Source organism: Topomyia yanbarensis, chromosome 1 (assembly GCF_030247195.1).
Source record: "Topomyia yanbarensis strain Yona2022 chromosome 1, ASM3024719v1, whole genome shotgun sequence".
NCBI classification, from domain to species: Eukaryota; Metazoa; Arthropoda; class Insecta; order Diptera; family Culicidae; genus Topomyia; species Topomyia yanbarensis.
In genome coordinates, this window is record NC_080670.1 from 68,431,088 (window position 1) to 68,444,315 (window position 13,228).

Sequence of the window (13,228 nt, forward strand, 5' to 3'; positions counted from 1 at the left end):
GTGAAAACCGCACGAAAGCAATTATTAGGGGGGCTTCTGCTTGATTTCAACAGAAAAATCCCAAAAATGACTATTGGACAGTATTCTAAGGAAATGAACATCCCAGAAAAAGCCCAATCGCAAAATACATTTATTGATTTAATTTTTTTGGGCATTTAGGAAGATATATCAGAATAATGGTACGTCGGAATTTAGTTTATGACTATAATTTTATCTCTCCGTGATTTGGGCAGTGCTACAAAACTATAAAACATTTCACCACAACTAATTTTGTTTTTTCAAGAGCTAGAACGTCATGATATAATTACAAAATCCGTCCTGTATCTAAATTCTAGCACACAATTTCAAATACAACTTGCCAAATAAATGTGGTGAACAACGCAACTAAACTAATTTCTTTGTTCCAAATTCTTGAGTAACAAATTTAAATAAAACTGGCACCTGTATACCAAACTATTCCAAACTAGAGATAAATCTGTGCCGATCATTTTAAATTCAATATGTGCTCATCTTTCAAATCTGTGTGACTGAAATGTTTGATCCAATATTAATAATTCGAAAATTTACATTTTAATAGTCTTTAAAGTGATATTCAGTTTCATTCACCCTCCCAGGGCTTGCATAAAACGGTTGGTTTATACTGGATCTGTCAGCAAAGTTTAAAATAAAAATCTAGAAATGTAAAAACAATGCATCCTATTTTCAGGGCTCGAGCGATTGAATTTGAGAATTAGACTTTTTATGTTTTTTGGCAATTTGAAACGTAATCGCAATTAAAAATCTACATCTCATTAAGCGAAATTTTGACTCGAGCACGATTATATAGATTCAAAAAACTCAACATTTGTTAAAGAATTCCATTCGTATACAGTATGCCCCACATCTATACGTTCGCTTTATTTTTTATTAATAATTTTTATTCCAATTGAATAAACTGCGCCAAACTTTCAAGGTTTGGTTTAAAGTTTAACCAACAATGTTTCTCGAAATTTGGAAGCCCTGAGGCGTTTCGTTCGTTTGTTATGGCATTTTGAGTGAAAAAAGTGGTGTCATACACATCGCGAACCAAACATTTTCAATCTGGTTAAGGTCAGGATAAATCGATATTTGAATTAACTGAATGAATTATTACTTGTTAATTAGGTACTTGAATAAAGTAGTTTTTAGCAAAACCGTATTTTTTTGGGTGAACATATAAATGTTAGGACACCACGTTTTTAATTGAACTGCCATAACAAACGAAAAAACGCCTCCAGGTTTGATCAGTGTCTGTGTGTTATAGAGTCCCGTACAGAGGAATGCGCATAAAATGATGACTACTTCTTTGTTTCTTGCACCCATAGTTTTTGCTGTAAATTGACTTCAACCGAGTTACACAATAAATTCATACGGAGGGAATTGAAAACTTACTGTTTCGTGGCTTACAGCGCTTTATTTATAATACTTTCCATGTAATTTAATGTACCCTGTTACATAAGAGTATAATAAAATGAATGAAGTGTATTGTTTAGTCGATTGAAATATTATGCCAGAATATTATTTTTGTCAACACTAATACTTTTCTTACATGTTCTCCGAAAGAAAAATATCTATTCTGGTTGCAGTTGAAAATCAAAATAGTGAACTTGCGCCTTTCGGTTTTCTCCTACTTTCAGCGTACGCAACTGGTGTAGATAATGCGCAACTTGATTCTCTAACATGTACACAAGATGCGCATTATGGCGATTTCGCTTGAACCTGAAACTGAATCAGGTTCTAACCCTAACCGCTGTCAGTTCATACATTTTGACAGCAGTTGGGGTTAGGAACTGACTCAGTTTCGCCTCAAACAAAAACCACATTAGTTTCCCACTCTGTAAATAGGGAAAAAGCAAAAGGCGCAAGTTCAATATTTCGATTTTCACCTGCAACCAGAATATTTACTTTGCACGATAGGTAGCCACTAACGTGTTCGATAGGTAGATTTGGCTTCACTCTGGGCGCACCTTTAAACATAAACAACGTCTTTGGGTTTGATTAGAAAAAAGTTATCCTGAAATATAGCATATGAATGTAGGACACCAATTTTTTCAGTTCTACTGGTAAAAGAAGCGAACAAAACGCAACAGGGTGTCCAAACTGCGAGGACCGTTGCTCATTAAGCTCAGAAAGATTTGTGCATTTTGCTTGAAAAGAAAAAAGGTATTCTAAAAATATAGGGTGAACGTATGCATGTGAGATACCATTGTTTCATTTAAACTGCCATAACAAACGAACAATTCGAATCAGGGTTTTCAAATTTCGAGAAACGTTGTTGATTGGGCTTTAAAACAAACCCTAAAAATTTGGTTAAATTAGAATAAAAAATATTCTTAACCCTCCGGAAGTTGCGCAAATGGCTCACTAAACGAGCAGCCGCAGCTGCTCTAAGACGATTTCGCTAGATTTTCAGAGCAGCGTGCACTCAGTGCACTAGCGCGACTGCCGGAATGTTAAATAAAGAAAAGACAATTGGTGCCATTAACCCTTTTTCTCAGTAGACAAAACTTCTCACCTAGCGAAAATCAAAAACTTAGTCTGAATCCAACTATTTTTCAAAAATGTTATTAGATTACCAAGACTAGGTATAACTAGGTAAATTTGCTGGGAGTTGCAAGTAATTAAACAGCAAACTCGATTAAATCTTCTGGGATTGACCAAATTTAACATTTTTTAACCCGCTACAGAAGGTTCAATACTATCAGAATGGATAGGAGAGCAAGTTGTTGGTTTCCCTAGAGACAACAAATTCAACTGCAATATTTGTTAAACATGAACGATGTAATGATTTTTTACTTTATTATGTGAAGCTCATCGCTATATCTAAATATTCGGTCGTCTCAATTATCATAGTTGGCTAGCTATAATCAGCCAACATATTCCCCCAATTAATGAGCGTTGAAAAATGGTCTGACCGAGATGAAGCTTCAGAATTATTGAATTGACATTATTAGAACGATGTATGCTACAAGGCGACCTAACAACTGAAATGAAAATCTGTTCAAACAAACGAGTAAAATGAAAACGTGAATTGGAAATAATGCGCGGTTCAATACTAACTCATTCAATGTACACTGACAATGCATTCGAAATACTGGAGTTTTCATTGCAACATTTTACAATATTATGTGGTAATGGATGCGTATGAATTTCTGTTCAATGACGAAAACATTCTCTAAACACATGCAACAGTTATCGACAAACGTTAAAAACATTCAACAATTATTATAGTGCCACAGTTTGGAAACAAATCGACGTTTAACTTTACCACACGCAAACATCACATAACCGTCATGCATTTCGGGCTTTGCATTTCTAGCAGCAGATGAAAAAAGATTATTATAGAAATTCATGAGCTCAATGATATAATGAGTATAGAGTAAACTTCAACAATAAGAAATTGAGATAAGACGACGGCATCAATGCAACTGATTCTATTTTGTCAACAGATAAACCCACAATTTACTAAATGGCTTTGAGTGAGAAATGAGCTAGATCAATCCGACTCAAGCCAAAGAGAAAAAAGAATTGTATATCAACCGCTCGTCGGCGCCATTGTTGGTTCATGTGCAATGAATACTTTATTAGTATTGGACTTACCCATTATTCACCACTTCGGCAATTTCCTTCTGATCCGTACCAGCGATGGTATTTCGGCGTTTTCCTCTCGATCGTCGCGGTCTAGATCTTCGCCGTATTGTATCGCCTTCGGTCCCATCCGGTTGGGTTGCACCCGGTTCGGCTTGCTCGGATACTGATACAAAGTGCAGCAACGACTTTCTGGTAGTACACATTCGGTCGAACCTTCGTCCAGAGGTGTCTACTCGGATGGTTTCTGCAGGGAATCTGAAAGCAAGTGCGATTTATTAGCAGTCTATTGGTTATCGTTTCTTCAGAATAAACAAACTTTAATGCGATCATCTGGCATTGTTCCTCCGGCGATGGTAACCTGTGATCTAGTGGAGTGTCCTGCTCCCGGCTTAAACATCTGGAACTGTTATCCACCACGATTATGTCATCGGTTTCGTCGAAGGAAGTACTGGTTCCGGCTTGGTAGGAAGGTGAAGCATGCTGCGAACTAGTGCTCAAAATTGTCGAACTGTTACCCGGCAAACGCGCGGTGCAGTCCGGGGGCACCGTTACATCGCCAATGGCCTCAACCGAGGTCCATTTCCTCAAATCCTCAACTGCCGATGGCTGCAATAAAAAATAAGTGAAAAATAAGTTAGATTTAATAACCCTTCATCAGATACTACCGAGCGTATAGGGGAGAACGGGGATAGATGAACAACTTTTGACATTTATTATAAAAGAAATGTATAGCATTCGATCAAGTTTTAAAGCTTTTTTTCCGAGGCCGGGGAGCCGAGTCCTACATATTAATCTATTTAGTTCGATGATTTAAGACAGTCTTTGTATGTTTTGCTTTTCTCGTATAATGAAAGGCTATGCAATCACTCTAAAAATCGGTGTTTAATCTCGGCATGCAGGGCCGAGATTCATGTACCATTCGATTTTGTTCGTTGAGGTCGGAAAATGTCTGTTTGTGTACACAAGTTTCTCAGAGATGGCTGAACCCGTTTACACAAATTTAGTTACATATGAAAGGTATAACGCTCCCATAAGCTGCAATTGATTTTTTAGTTAATTCGTCTTCTGGTTCGGGAGCTACCGTACCGTTTGTAAATTACCGGGATTCACAATTTTTTGTAGCCGTAAAACAAAGAGCCAACAAAAATATTGAATTTTTTTCACAACATGGTGACTGATGTACGAGTACCGGCAGTGATGTGGACTACAAATCAATGAAACATTTTCAAGTAGTGGGCGATTCAGCAAACTATATAACACCTTCATCCAATGTGGATCCTTAAAATCCTGGCCGATTTTAGAAATGAAGCCGAGTTGTCAGGTCGCATTCGGAGTTAAAGCTGGGCGATAGTGATTGAAAGTTAGTTTCGCATCCAACAAGAGACTGAGGTCACTGACGCAACCAAATCTAGTTAGTCTTTGCCTATCGATTTTGTAGTCGTCACGTATCGAACTGTACATGCAGTGCAATGCTAATAATTAACCAGTTTCTACGACACCAGCCAACGTATATATCAAGAAGCTCTTGAAGGCGGATATAGTCGTCGATAAAGCGGAGGTACAACTTAACACCATTGGCGTAAACCAGTTTGCATCCAATACCTTGAAGGACATCTAGATTTGTTCGAAAACTGAGAGTTGCACACGTAGGACTCTCCACACAAGTAAGAACCCAGCTATTCAACGACATTTCGTAATGCGCTGAGTTGTGCCATAATATTCGGTGATCAATTCGGGCGAATGCAGCTCTTAAGTCCATCAGGAATCAGAATATATTAGATTAAATGGCACGTTTCCCGTATGTAGTCGTTGCCTTTTCAGACCTCCCTCACACCATCATTCTTTGCACCCACCATGCCAAAAGAAGTTTGGGGTTCTCGGACGCATTCTCTCCCCTCGCCCTAATAACCACCCGTCCCATTTTTTGAGGATATTTTTTTTCTACTGCAACGAACTGCCCCAAATTTTTATTAGTGTATTAACGACGTAATTTAAAGACTTTTACCAAAATTTGGCGAGTTTACTCCAATTCGTTCGTTTGGGTGGCGTATGTTGGAAAGTTTTCATAAATTGACGATGTGCACAAAATTCGCTAGAATTTTATTACGTCAAATTCTACAATTATCTACAATTATCGATCCACCTATCCCGGTGGACCATCTATCCCCACTCTCCCCTACTGTAACAGTGATTAATTCGCGACTTGCTGATCTGTGTATTGACTAAAGCCGCTTTTCTTAGCATTAGCTGCGGGTTTGTTGTGCGTTTACGATACGCGTTTCCATGGATACATAGTGGCAATTAAGCGATGATGAAGTAATAGCCGCTATCAATTTCAAGGTAGGCATACCAGTATAATTTCCTGGCACACTCCGAAGGTTATAGTATTCTGGTTGCAGTTGAAAATTGAAATCGTGAACTTGCGCCTTTTGATTTTTCTCCTATTTTCAGCATGCGGAACTAAAGCTTGGCTTAGAAGATGCGCAACTTGATTCTCTAACATGTACACAAGATGCGCTTTAGTTGCCCTCTCTGTAAATAGGGAAAAAACAAAAGGCGCAAGTTCAATTTTTCGATTTTCAACTGCAACCAGAATATTAGTAGATTGTTTATTTCGTAAAAATACAGGTAACCAGATTCTATCATTTTAAATACGATTATATTCGAAATGTTGATTTTAAAGTAAGAGACGTGCTTCAGCAAAAAGTAACAACTTCCTTCGTGGTCTCAAGTTGACTTTTTGAAAAGTTGGCTTTTTGAATTTTTTTGAAGATTTTCAATATGATGCTTTTCTTTTTCTATTTTCACGAGAAAGAACTGTAAAAATATTAAACAAATAAAACTCCAGAAAAGCTCGTGTCCACTTATGTCGACCTAGGGTGATGAGCCTATTTTACGCTGTTTCTTTTTTCGCCCTACTCATTTGAAGCCGTTGGTTAGAGTAGCGTCTCCCATCTTTATTCAATGCATTGGCTGAAATGGTAGTACGATAATTGAAGCATTCGATTCGAGTTTTCATTAAAGCTCAAACAGAAGTATTTCACCAGTTTCAGGCAGTTGGTGTAATTATATTGGCTTTAACGAAGCAAAGTTACTGATGCCGATTTAATTAGTATAATAGTTCGGCACCCTTTATAATAGGTCTAAAATAAACTATTTACTAGGGTGGGGCAAAATGATCGTTTGTTCAACACAATTAAACACTAGTTAAACGAAAGTATAACCAGGACTTGCCCAACGACTTTGCAGGAGGAGTCTTTGTTCTAGAAATAAATAAAGTTATAGCTGTTTAAAGTTTGGTGGTTTGAACTAAATGGCAAAAATCTATTATTTTAACAACACTGCCGGAGTTCCATTGGTAGTCATACTTCAAGCGGAAATATCTTCGTAGTTCTTTGTTTTACTGAATTCGCATGTTCTGATAAGTCATTTAATAGCATTAACCCAATTTCATAGACTTTGTAAGATGATGAAAGTGGAGGAGGGAGAGTAGTTGGGCGAAGAGTATTATACTCATAAGCAGAAATAGAGTTTCAAACTGAAATAATTGAATTATTATCGAGTTGGTTTGTCAAATTATCCAAACACATTTGCTCAATCTCATATGTATAGTAGAAAAGAAGTTTAGCGCCTTAATGTATCTCCTCTGCTCTCACTTAGATTAACCCATTATTGCCCAACTTATTTTTCACGCGCATCACAAATTGTGTTTTCCGATTGAAGGAAAATGATGTGGTCATTCCAGTAAAATTATTTTTGTACTCAAAGTAGCTGATATTATAAGGAACAACCCGTGAAAATTTAAGATTGATCGGTTAATCGGTTCCTGAGATATCGTGATCGCCGCGGATGAACTTTTCAACAAAATTCAACTCCGAGATAATCGAGTTTTGCTGTCGGTGCAGCGAGTCAACGGTCTAGCGTATCAAACACTACGTACCGCCTACAAGTGGTGAATGGGTAGCGATCTATGAATAGCTGTAACTTAAGTTGTAGTATTCCGATCGTAATGAAACTTTGAGAAAATTTTCCTCAGCGTATTTAGTTTCAGAATATCTAATTTACAAAAATTCGATTTTTTTCATCCTAACAAAAATGTGTAACCCCTTAAGTGAAAATTTATTAAAAACAAAACATAAACACCGGTTTAACCACTCTAACTTCTCTAAACATATTCTGCAAAAGTATATGAACAATATTAACTCGTTGATAATGCCTGTTCTGCGTTATTAATTGAGTAATAGGAGTTATTCTTAGCACCTACTATATATACTAGGTTGGGCAATAATGGGTTAATGGTAGTAGAGTCAATATGATATCGATGTCTAGTATGCTCCTTTCCATTGATGTGGCTAAAAGAAGCGAGGAACTAATCTCCGATTTAAACAAGAAATTCACAAGAAACCTAGTTTACCAGCAATACTTGTTTTGAGTAATCGAATAGTATCGTAAATATCCTCCTAACAAACATAATAGCAAGCGATTTCGAATGATTCAGCTTATCATATTTCATATGAAATTCTATTTCTGTTTCTGTATGTAAACCCCGCTCCCTCGTCATCTAACTACGTCTATGAAATTGGGCAAATGCTTTTGAATAATTCATCTGAATGTACGAATTCGGTGAAGCGAAAAAAACTACGATATTATTTTACTGTTAATTCTACCTACCATTCTACCATTGGTATACTGGCAGTGTCGTCAAATAAACTGAGATTTTGCATTCAATTCTAACCATTTTGAAAATCTATCACATTCCAGGCACATTTTAGCACCATATTTTCTTCGGCAAATATGCATTAGCAGCATATACATTATAGGTAGTATTCTTAAGGTGAATCTGGGGCGTCTAGAAACAAAAATGCAAAAAACCATATTTTCCACTTGAATTTTAAACGCAATGTGCCACGCCAGGTCATAACCAACACACCCCTAATTTTGCACAGTTTGTTGTGATCCAAAATGAAACCAAAAAGATTTGTGCTTACTTGATGTGGCGAAGTTTTCGTTTTTCCATACAACTGTGCCCCACCTTAATATTTACAACGTAACTTTTGGGAAACGAGTTTAAAGATAAATTATGAAATAAACACCAAGACCTCCTTGATGGATATAATACATGGAATGAGGTGCTAGCGATTAAGCCTTAAGTTACGACAAAAAAAATCAAACTCTCCAAAGGCAAAAAAAATCTTATTACACCCGTAAAACTATTATCGTCCGAAACTTCTACAATTTTCTTTTGTAATTGTGAACATGATAACTAGTGTGCCAAAAAGTGAACCATTGGGAACAAACGTCGATCTGAGGCGACGAACTCGTGTAAAAATTGAAAGGCCATTCAAAGTAGTAGATACTGGCGTCATTTGGTTTAGTGGGTGAGTTTGATTGAATTGACAGCTGCTTACATTAAGATTTCTGACACTTCATATACAACCACAAATGCAAAATTAAGTCAAAGGAGCTTGGTTTGTTTTCATCACGAAATACCTAACCTCAATCGGTTTTTGCAGTGCAAAATATTTTGTTTTTATCACGAAATAATTCAGATCCTTTTCTTTTTTAACGGGAATAGAAAGGTTAATAGAGATTTCAAAATGATCGACATAGTTATACCTCTAATTGGGATAGGCTGATGTAGCGCAATGTGGTATATACAAGTATGGCAAAGATGGCTCTTTGGTATTTGTAAGATGAATCTTACATGAGTGGTGTGAGTGATCACAGAATAAATCGACTTGCCTTGGTCATACCGGTCGATCCGCTCCCATTGAATCGTGAGAACGCTATGACGTCGACCCGTTGTGCTTCTGGATTGTTTACATATTTTTGGTTGCCATCACTAGCAAACCGTGTGTTCTGCCACACCTATATATACCTCATTGGATGTAGCGGTGTTTTTGTTTTAGACTACGAAGTAAAAAATTGTCACGTCTAATTCAAATGATGTTGCACTTAAATCAGTTTGTTTAACTAACAATTGAAGTGATTTAGCATTGATTTTCTAAGGATTTATAACTCGTATCAGAATGACCTAGTCTTAGAAAGCTATTTAATAGAAATTATCTTTAAATTGAAATGAATATCTCTTGAATTCGCACCACTGTACTAATCTATTGAATTTAAGTGGTTCCATTATTAATTACAAGTGTCAAAACACTGAAGTCTTTAATCGACTACAAACGTATGCTCGGAAATAGGAGCAAAAATGGAAAACTTGCATTTCCGAAGTAATGTAGAACGTGAGTATTGCATATTTTACTTGTGGTTAATTTATTATGTAATTATTTGTTCTCAGGTAATTCATAATAGGATATACCGCAAGGAATACGTATATAGTTAAATGCAAGATCTATTAGAAGCAATGTGAAACACATTTCAAATGGAAGCGATTTGCTGTTGATTTTGTAGTGCTTTGAAATGATCCATTCCAACAGATTGACACATCGCATTGAAATTTTGGGCAAGTAGTGCGAAATCAACTGCAAATCACTTTCCATCATCGGCAACAATTTTTACTTTTTTCGGAACACTGTTAAATCAAACGGTAATTGGCTTCACATAGCACTTGTCAAATATGAGCTTTTTTCGAAAACTAATTCACTCAGAAGAGTATTCAAGTTTATATGTGAAAATATATGAAAAATATGCAATTGAAACAATAAATTCAGTACAAAATGCCAGTATCATCTTGTACATCCCAAAATCTGCAGATATATAGCTTAAGGTGCAAGGATCAACATTGCCGAATACTGCAAATTGATCCGATTTTTCATTAAAAATATATTCTCATATAAAGTTATATGTTGCCTCTATTCATCGCACATGCTAAGAAGAGGAAATGTAAAACAAAATTGGTTGGTCTTCACAGTTAAACAACTTTTTATGGGAACCTCCAATCAATATGCGATCTTCAACAAAGCTATTCGTTATAAAATAATCTACGCCATCGTAAGTTTTGAGGTACGCAGAGTTACTGTGAATTTTTTATTGGAATTTAAGTTTTTATTTCCGAGTTTCCATATTTATTACTATAGAAACTTGAAACCTCTTGTTGGGAAATAGAGCTATCGGAAAAAGCTCATATTTTCCATATGATTATCATTACCAGTTACCATTCGAATTACCAGTGTTCCAAAAAAAAAGTCAAAATTGTTGCCGGTCTACTACATATATTCATTCAAATGTTTACATAAGTTTTATTAATACATCTGTTCGATTGTGGATGCCTATTCACTGTGCTTGAACGTTTGATTTCATTTGTTAAATATTTTCGCTATTCGTTAAATATTTTGTGGGTGCCAATTTCCAATCTGGTGATCATTCAGCCAACTGTGGTGTACTGTATTACAGATTATTATTTTTTTGTGAGTTTCTGATTTCTCCGCAGCGGGGTGATTCATTGTATTAATGTTTGTATTAGTGGAAAGTTTGCTTTGTCTACAATGAGCAGTCTGTGGGCTAAATGTACGGGCACGATGAATATAGCAGAAGGGCTTCTAATATACCTATTCTCGGGGTTAGATGCCATCAAAAATGCTCCGGGTAAGCAAAAACCTTGGTAAATTAGGTTGCTGGTAATGCTAGTTTTTTGGAACAAATGTGCAAAGTGTTTATCAGACCAGTTTTGTAGCGTACGGGATGTTAGTTCGATAGTCATTGGTTTAAATATGAAAAGGGAACAACGCAGTTTTACTTCTGAATATTCGAAAAATCATCGATATAAAGATGAACATCGCATTAGAGAATGGCAGAGAGAATCTGTCTTTAAATGAAACTCTTGAGAGTAAATTGCAGGGCTCTGCTAAGCGGACATTTTTCCTAGTCGACATCTGCCGTTGTAAAAATCAGAACAAACCAATGTAAAATCCATCATATGTTGACTACTGTCAAAGCCTGTACATCGCCATATCATTGCAAGAGGCTGATAACATAGCGTGCTTGAAAACAAGTGTTGCCAAAACGTTGCACTAGCAGGTTTGAGTGCGTAGTATATGAAAATACCGATGTATTTTGAATGTAATTAGAGTAATTAATGAACGTATTTAAAAATACTTGTGTTGTACTTAACAAGGTACTTAACCTTCCGTCTCTCGGCGCTAGTGCACTGAGTACACGCCGCTCTGAAAATCTTACGAAATCGTCTTACGACACCAGCGGCTGCTCGTTCAGTGAGCCATTTGCGCGAACTCCAGAGGGTTAATATAATTATTGTTGATGTGTTATTATTTAAAGTATTTAATGTACATATTGATGGTAATTGAAATATTTTACGCATTTGACATAAGAATGCGCTGTACTTAAAATCTTTTCTCTAAGTAAATTACAATGAATTTGACACGTACTTTTTAAAAATTGGCGGTACTTAATGTATATTATGGTACTCATAATGACCAGGCGAGCCTTACATTTACATTTTGATTTCTAGTCTAGGGCCAAGCACTAAATATTCATTACGATGCAGTGCCAAAAGTCGCACTTAATTAGTTATTTTAAGTATCATTAAACAAAAGAAAATAATTGAAGGACAAATTGGATCCAAAAATAGATGGTAAAAAACATAGTAAGTAATCTGGGTGAAAAGTTAGTATAATACACTCAGGTTTTTTTACGCGGGGGAGACAGGCCGCGTAAATGAAAGCCGCGTAAATGAAAACTGCGTAAACTTCAAAATCCGCGTTAATGAAAATCGCGTAAATTTCAAAATCCGCGTAAATGAAGACCGCTTAAATTTAAGAATCCGCGTTGATAGAAACCTCGTTAATGGATACCACGTAAATTCAAAAATCCGCGGAAATGAAAACTGCGTAGATTAAAAAATCCGCGTAAATGAATATCGCGTAAATTCAAAAATCCGCGTAAATGAATATCGCGTGAATTCAAAAAATCCGCGTAAAGAAACGAGTAAAAAATACCGCGCGGAAAAAAACCGCGTAAAAAACCTGAGTGTACTGTTATACCAACAGCTGGTAAACCAAAGTTGAAAATAAAATAATTAAATGATTTCTGGAAAATGAGCCTGACCGTTAAAAATATAAAGTTAAGATAAAGCTCTGGAAAAGGTGTTTGAATTTAGCCATACCTCAACTTTTTTTCGATTTTTGAATTTTTAGTAGAAATTTGAAGCCAAAAATCTGATATTCGCTAAAAAATCGGCTAACAAGTCCTTGTAACAAAATCAAAAGTAATCATAGAGTACTTTTATCAAAAGCTCTCGTAGTTATCTGAGCACTTTCGTAAAATATACGAGTTTGTCGTACATGTGATAATTCATTCTTAGTTCTAAGGAAATGTTTTTTATTCCGAGCTTTGTTCCTAAAAACTATAAAATGATTTTCGTAGGCTTATTACGAATCGGTTTCATAAGTCAATTGTTTGATGAAATATACAAAGGTCTTTCTAATATTGACCAGCGTCTTTCGTAATTTAAACGATAGTTTTCCTAAAAATTTCCAAAGCAATTAAGTACAAAAATTTAATATTGCTGAACGAATTTATTCGTAAATCGTTCATTCGCAGATCCGAGCATTTTCGTGCATTGTAAATCGTTTCTTTCACGAACTAAAAACATGTCGACTTGAAGAACAATTTTTTTTATAGTTTTACATATTTAGTGTAC

At 35.9% G+C, this 13,228-nt stretch overlaps 1 protein-coding gene across 1 annotated transcript in view; it reads right to left on the bottom strand.

The window, feature by feature from the left end:
• Positions 1–13,228, bottom strand: part of LOC131677855 (mucin-2) — an 85,593-nt gene that overhangs the window by 13,177 nt on the left and 59,188 nt on the right. The window contains exons 3-4 of the mRNA XM_058957920.1: positions 3,926–4,215; positions 3,619–3,864 (exon numbers count right to left, since the gene is read on the bottom strand). Of these exons, the coding sequence (XP_058813903.1) occupies positions 3,619–3,864; positions 3,926–4,215 (536 nt within the window). The remainder of the gene's footprint in view (positions 1–3,618; positions 3,865–3,925; positions 4,216–13,228) is intronic.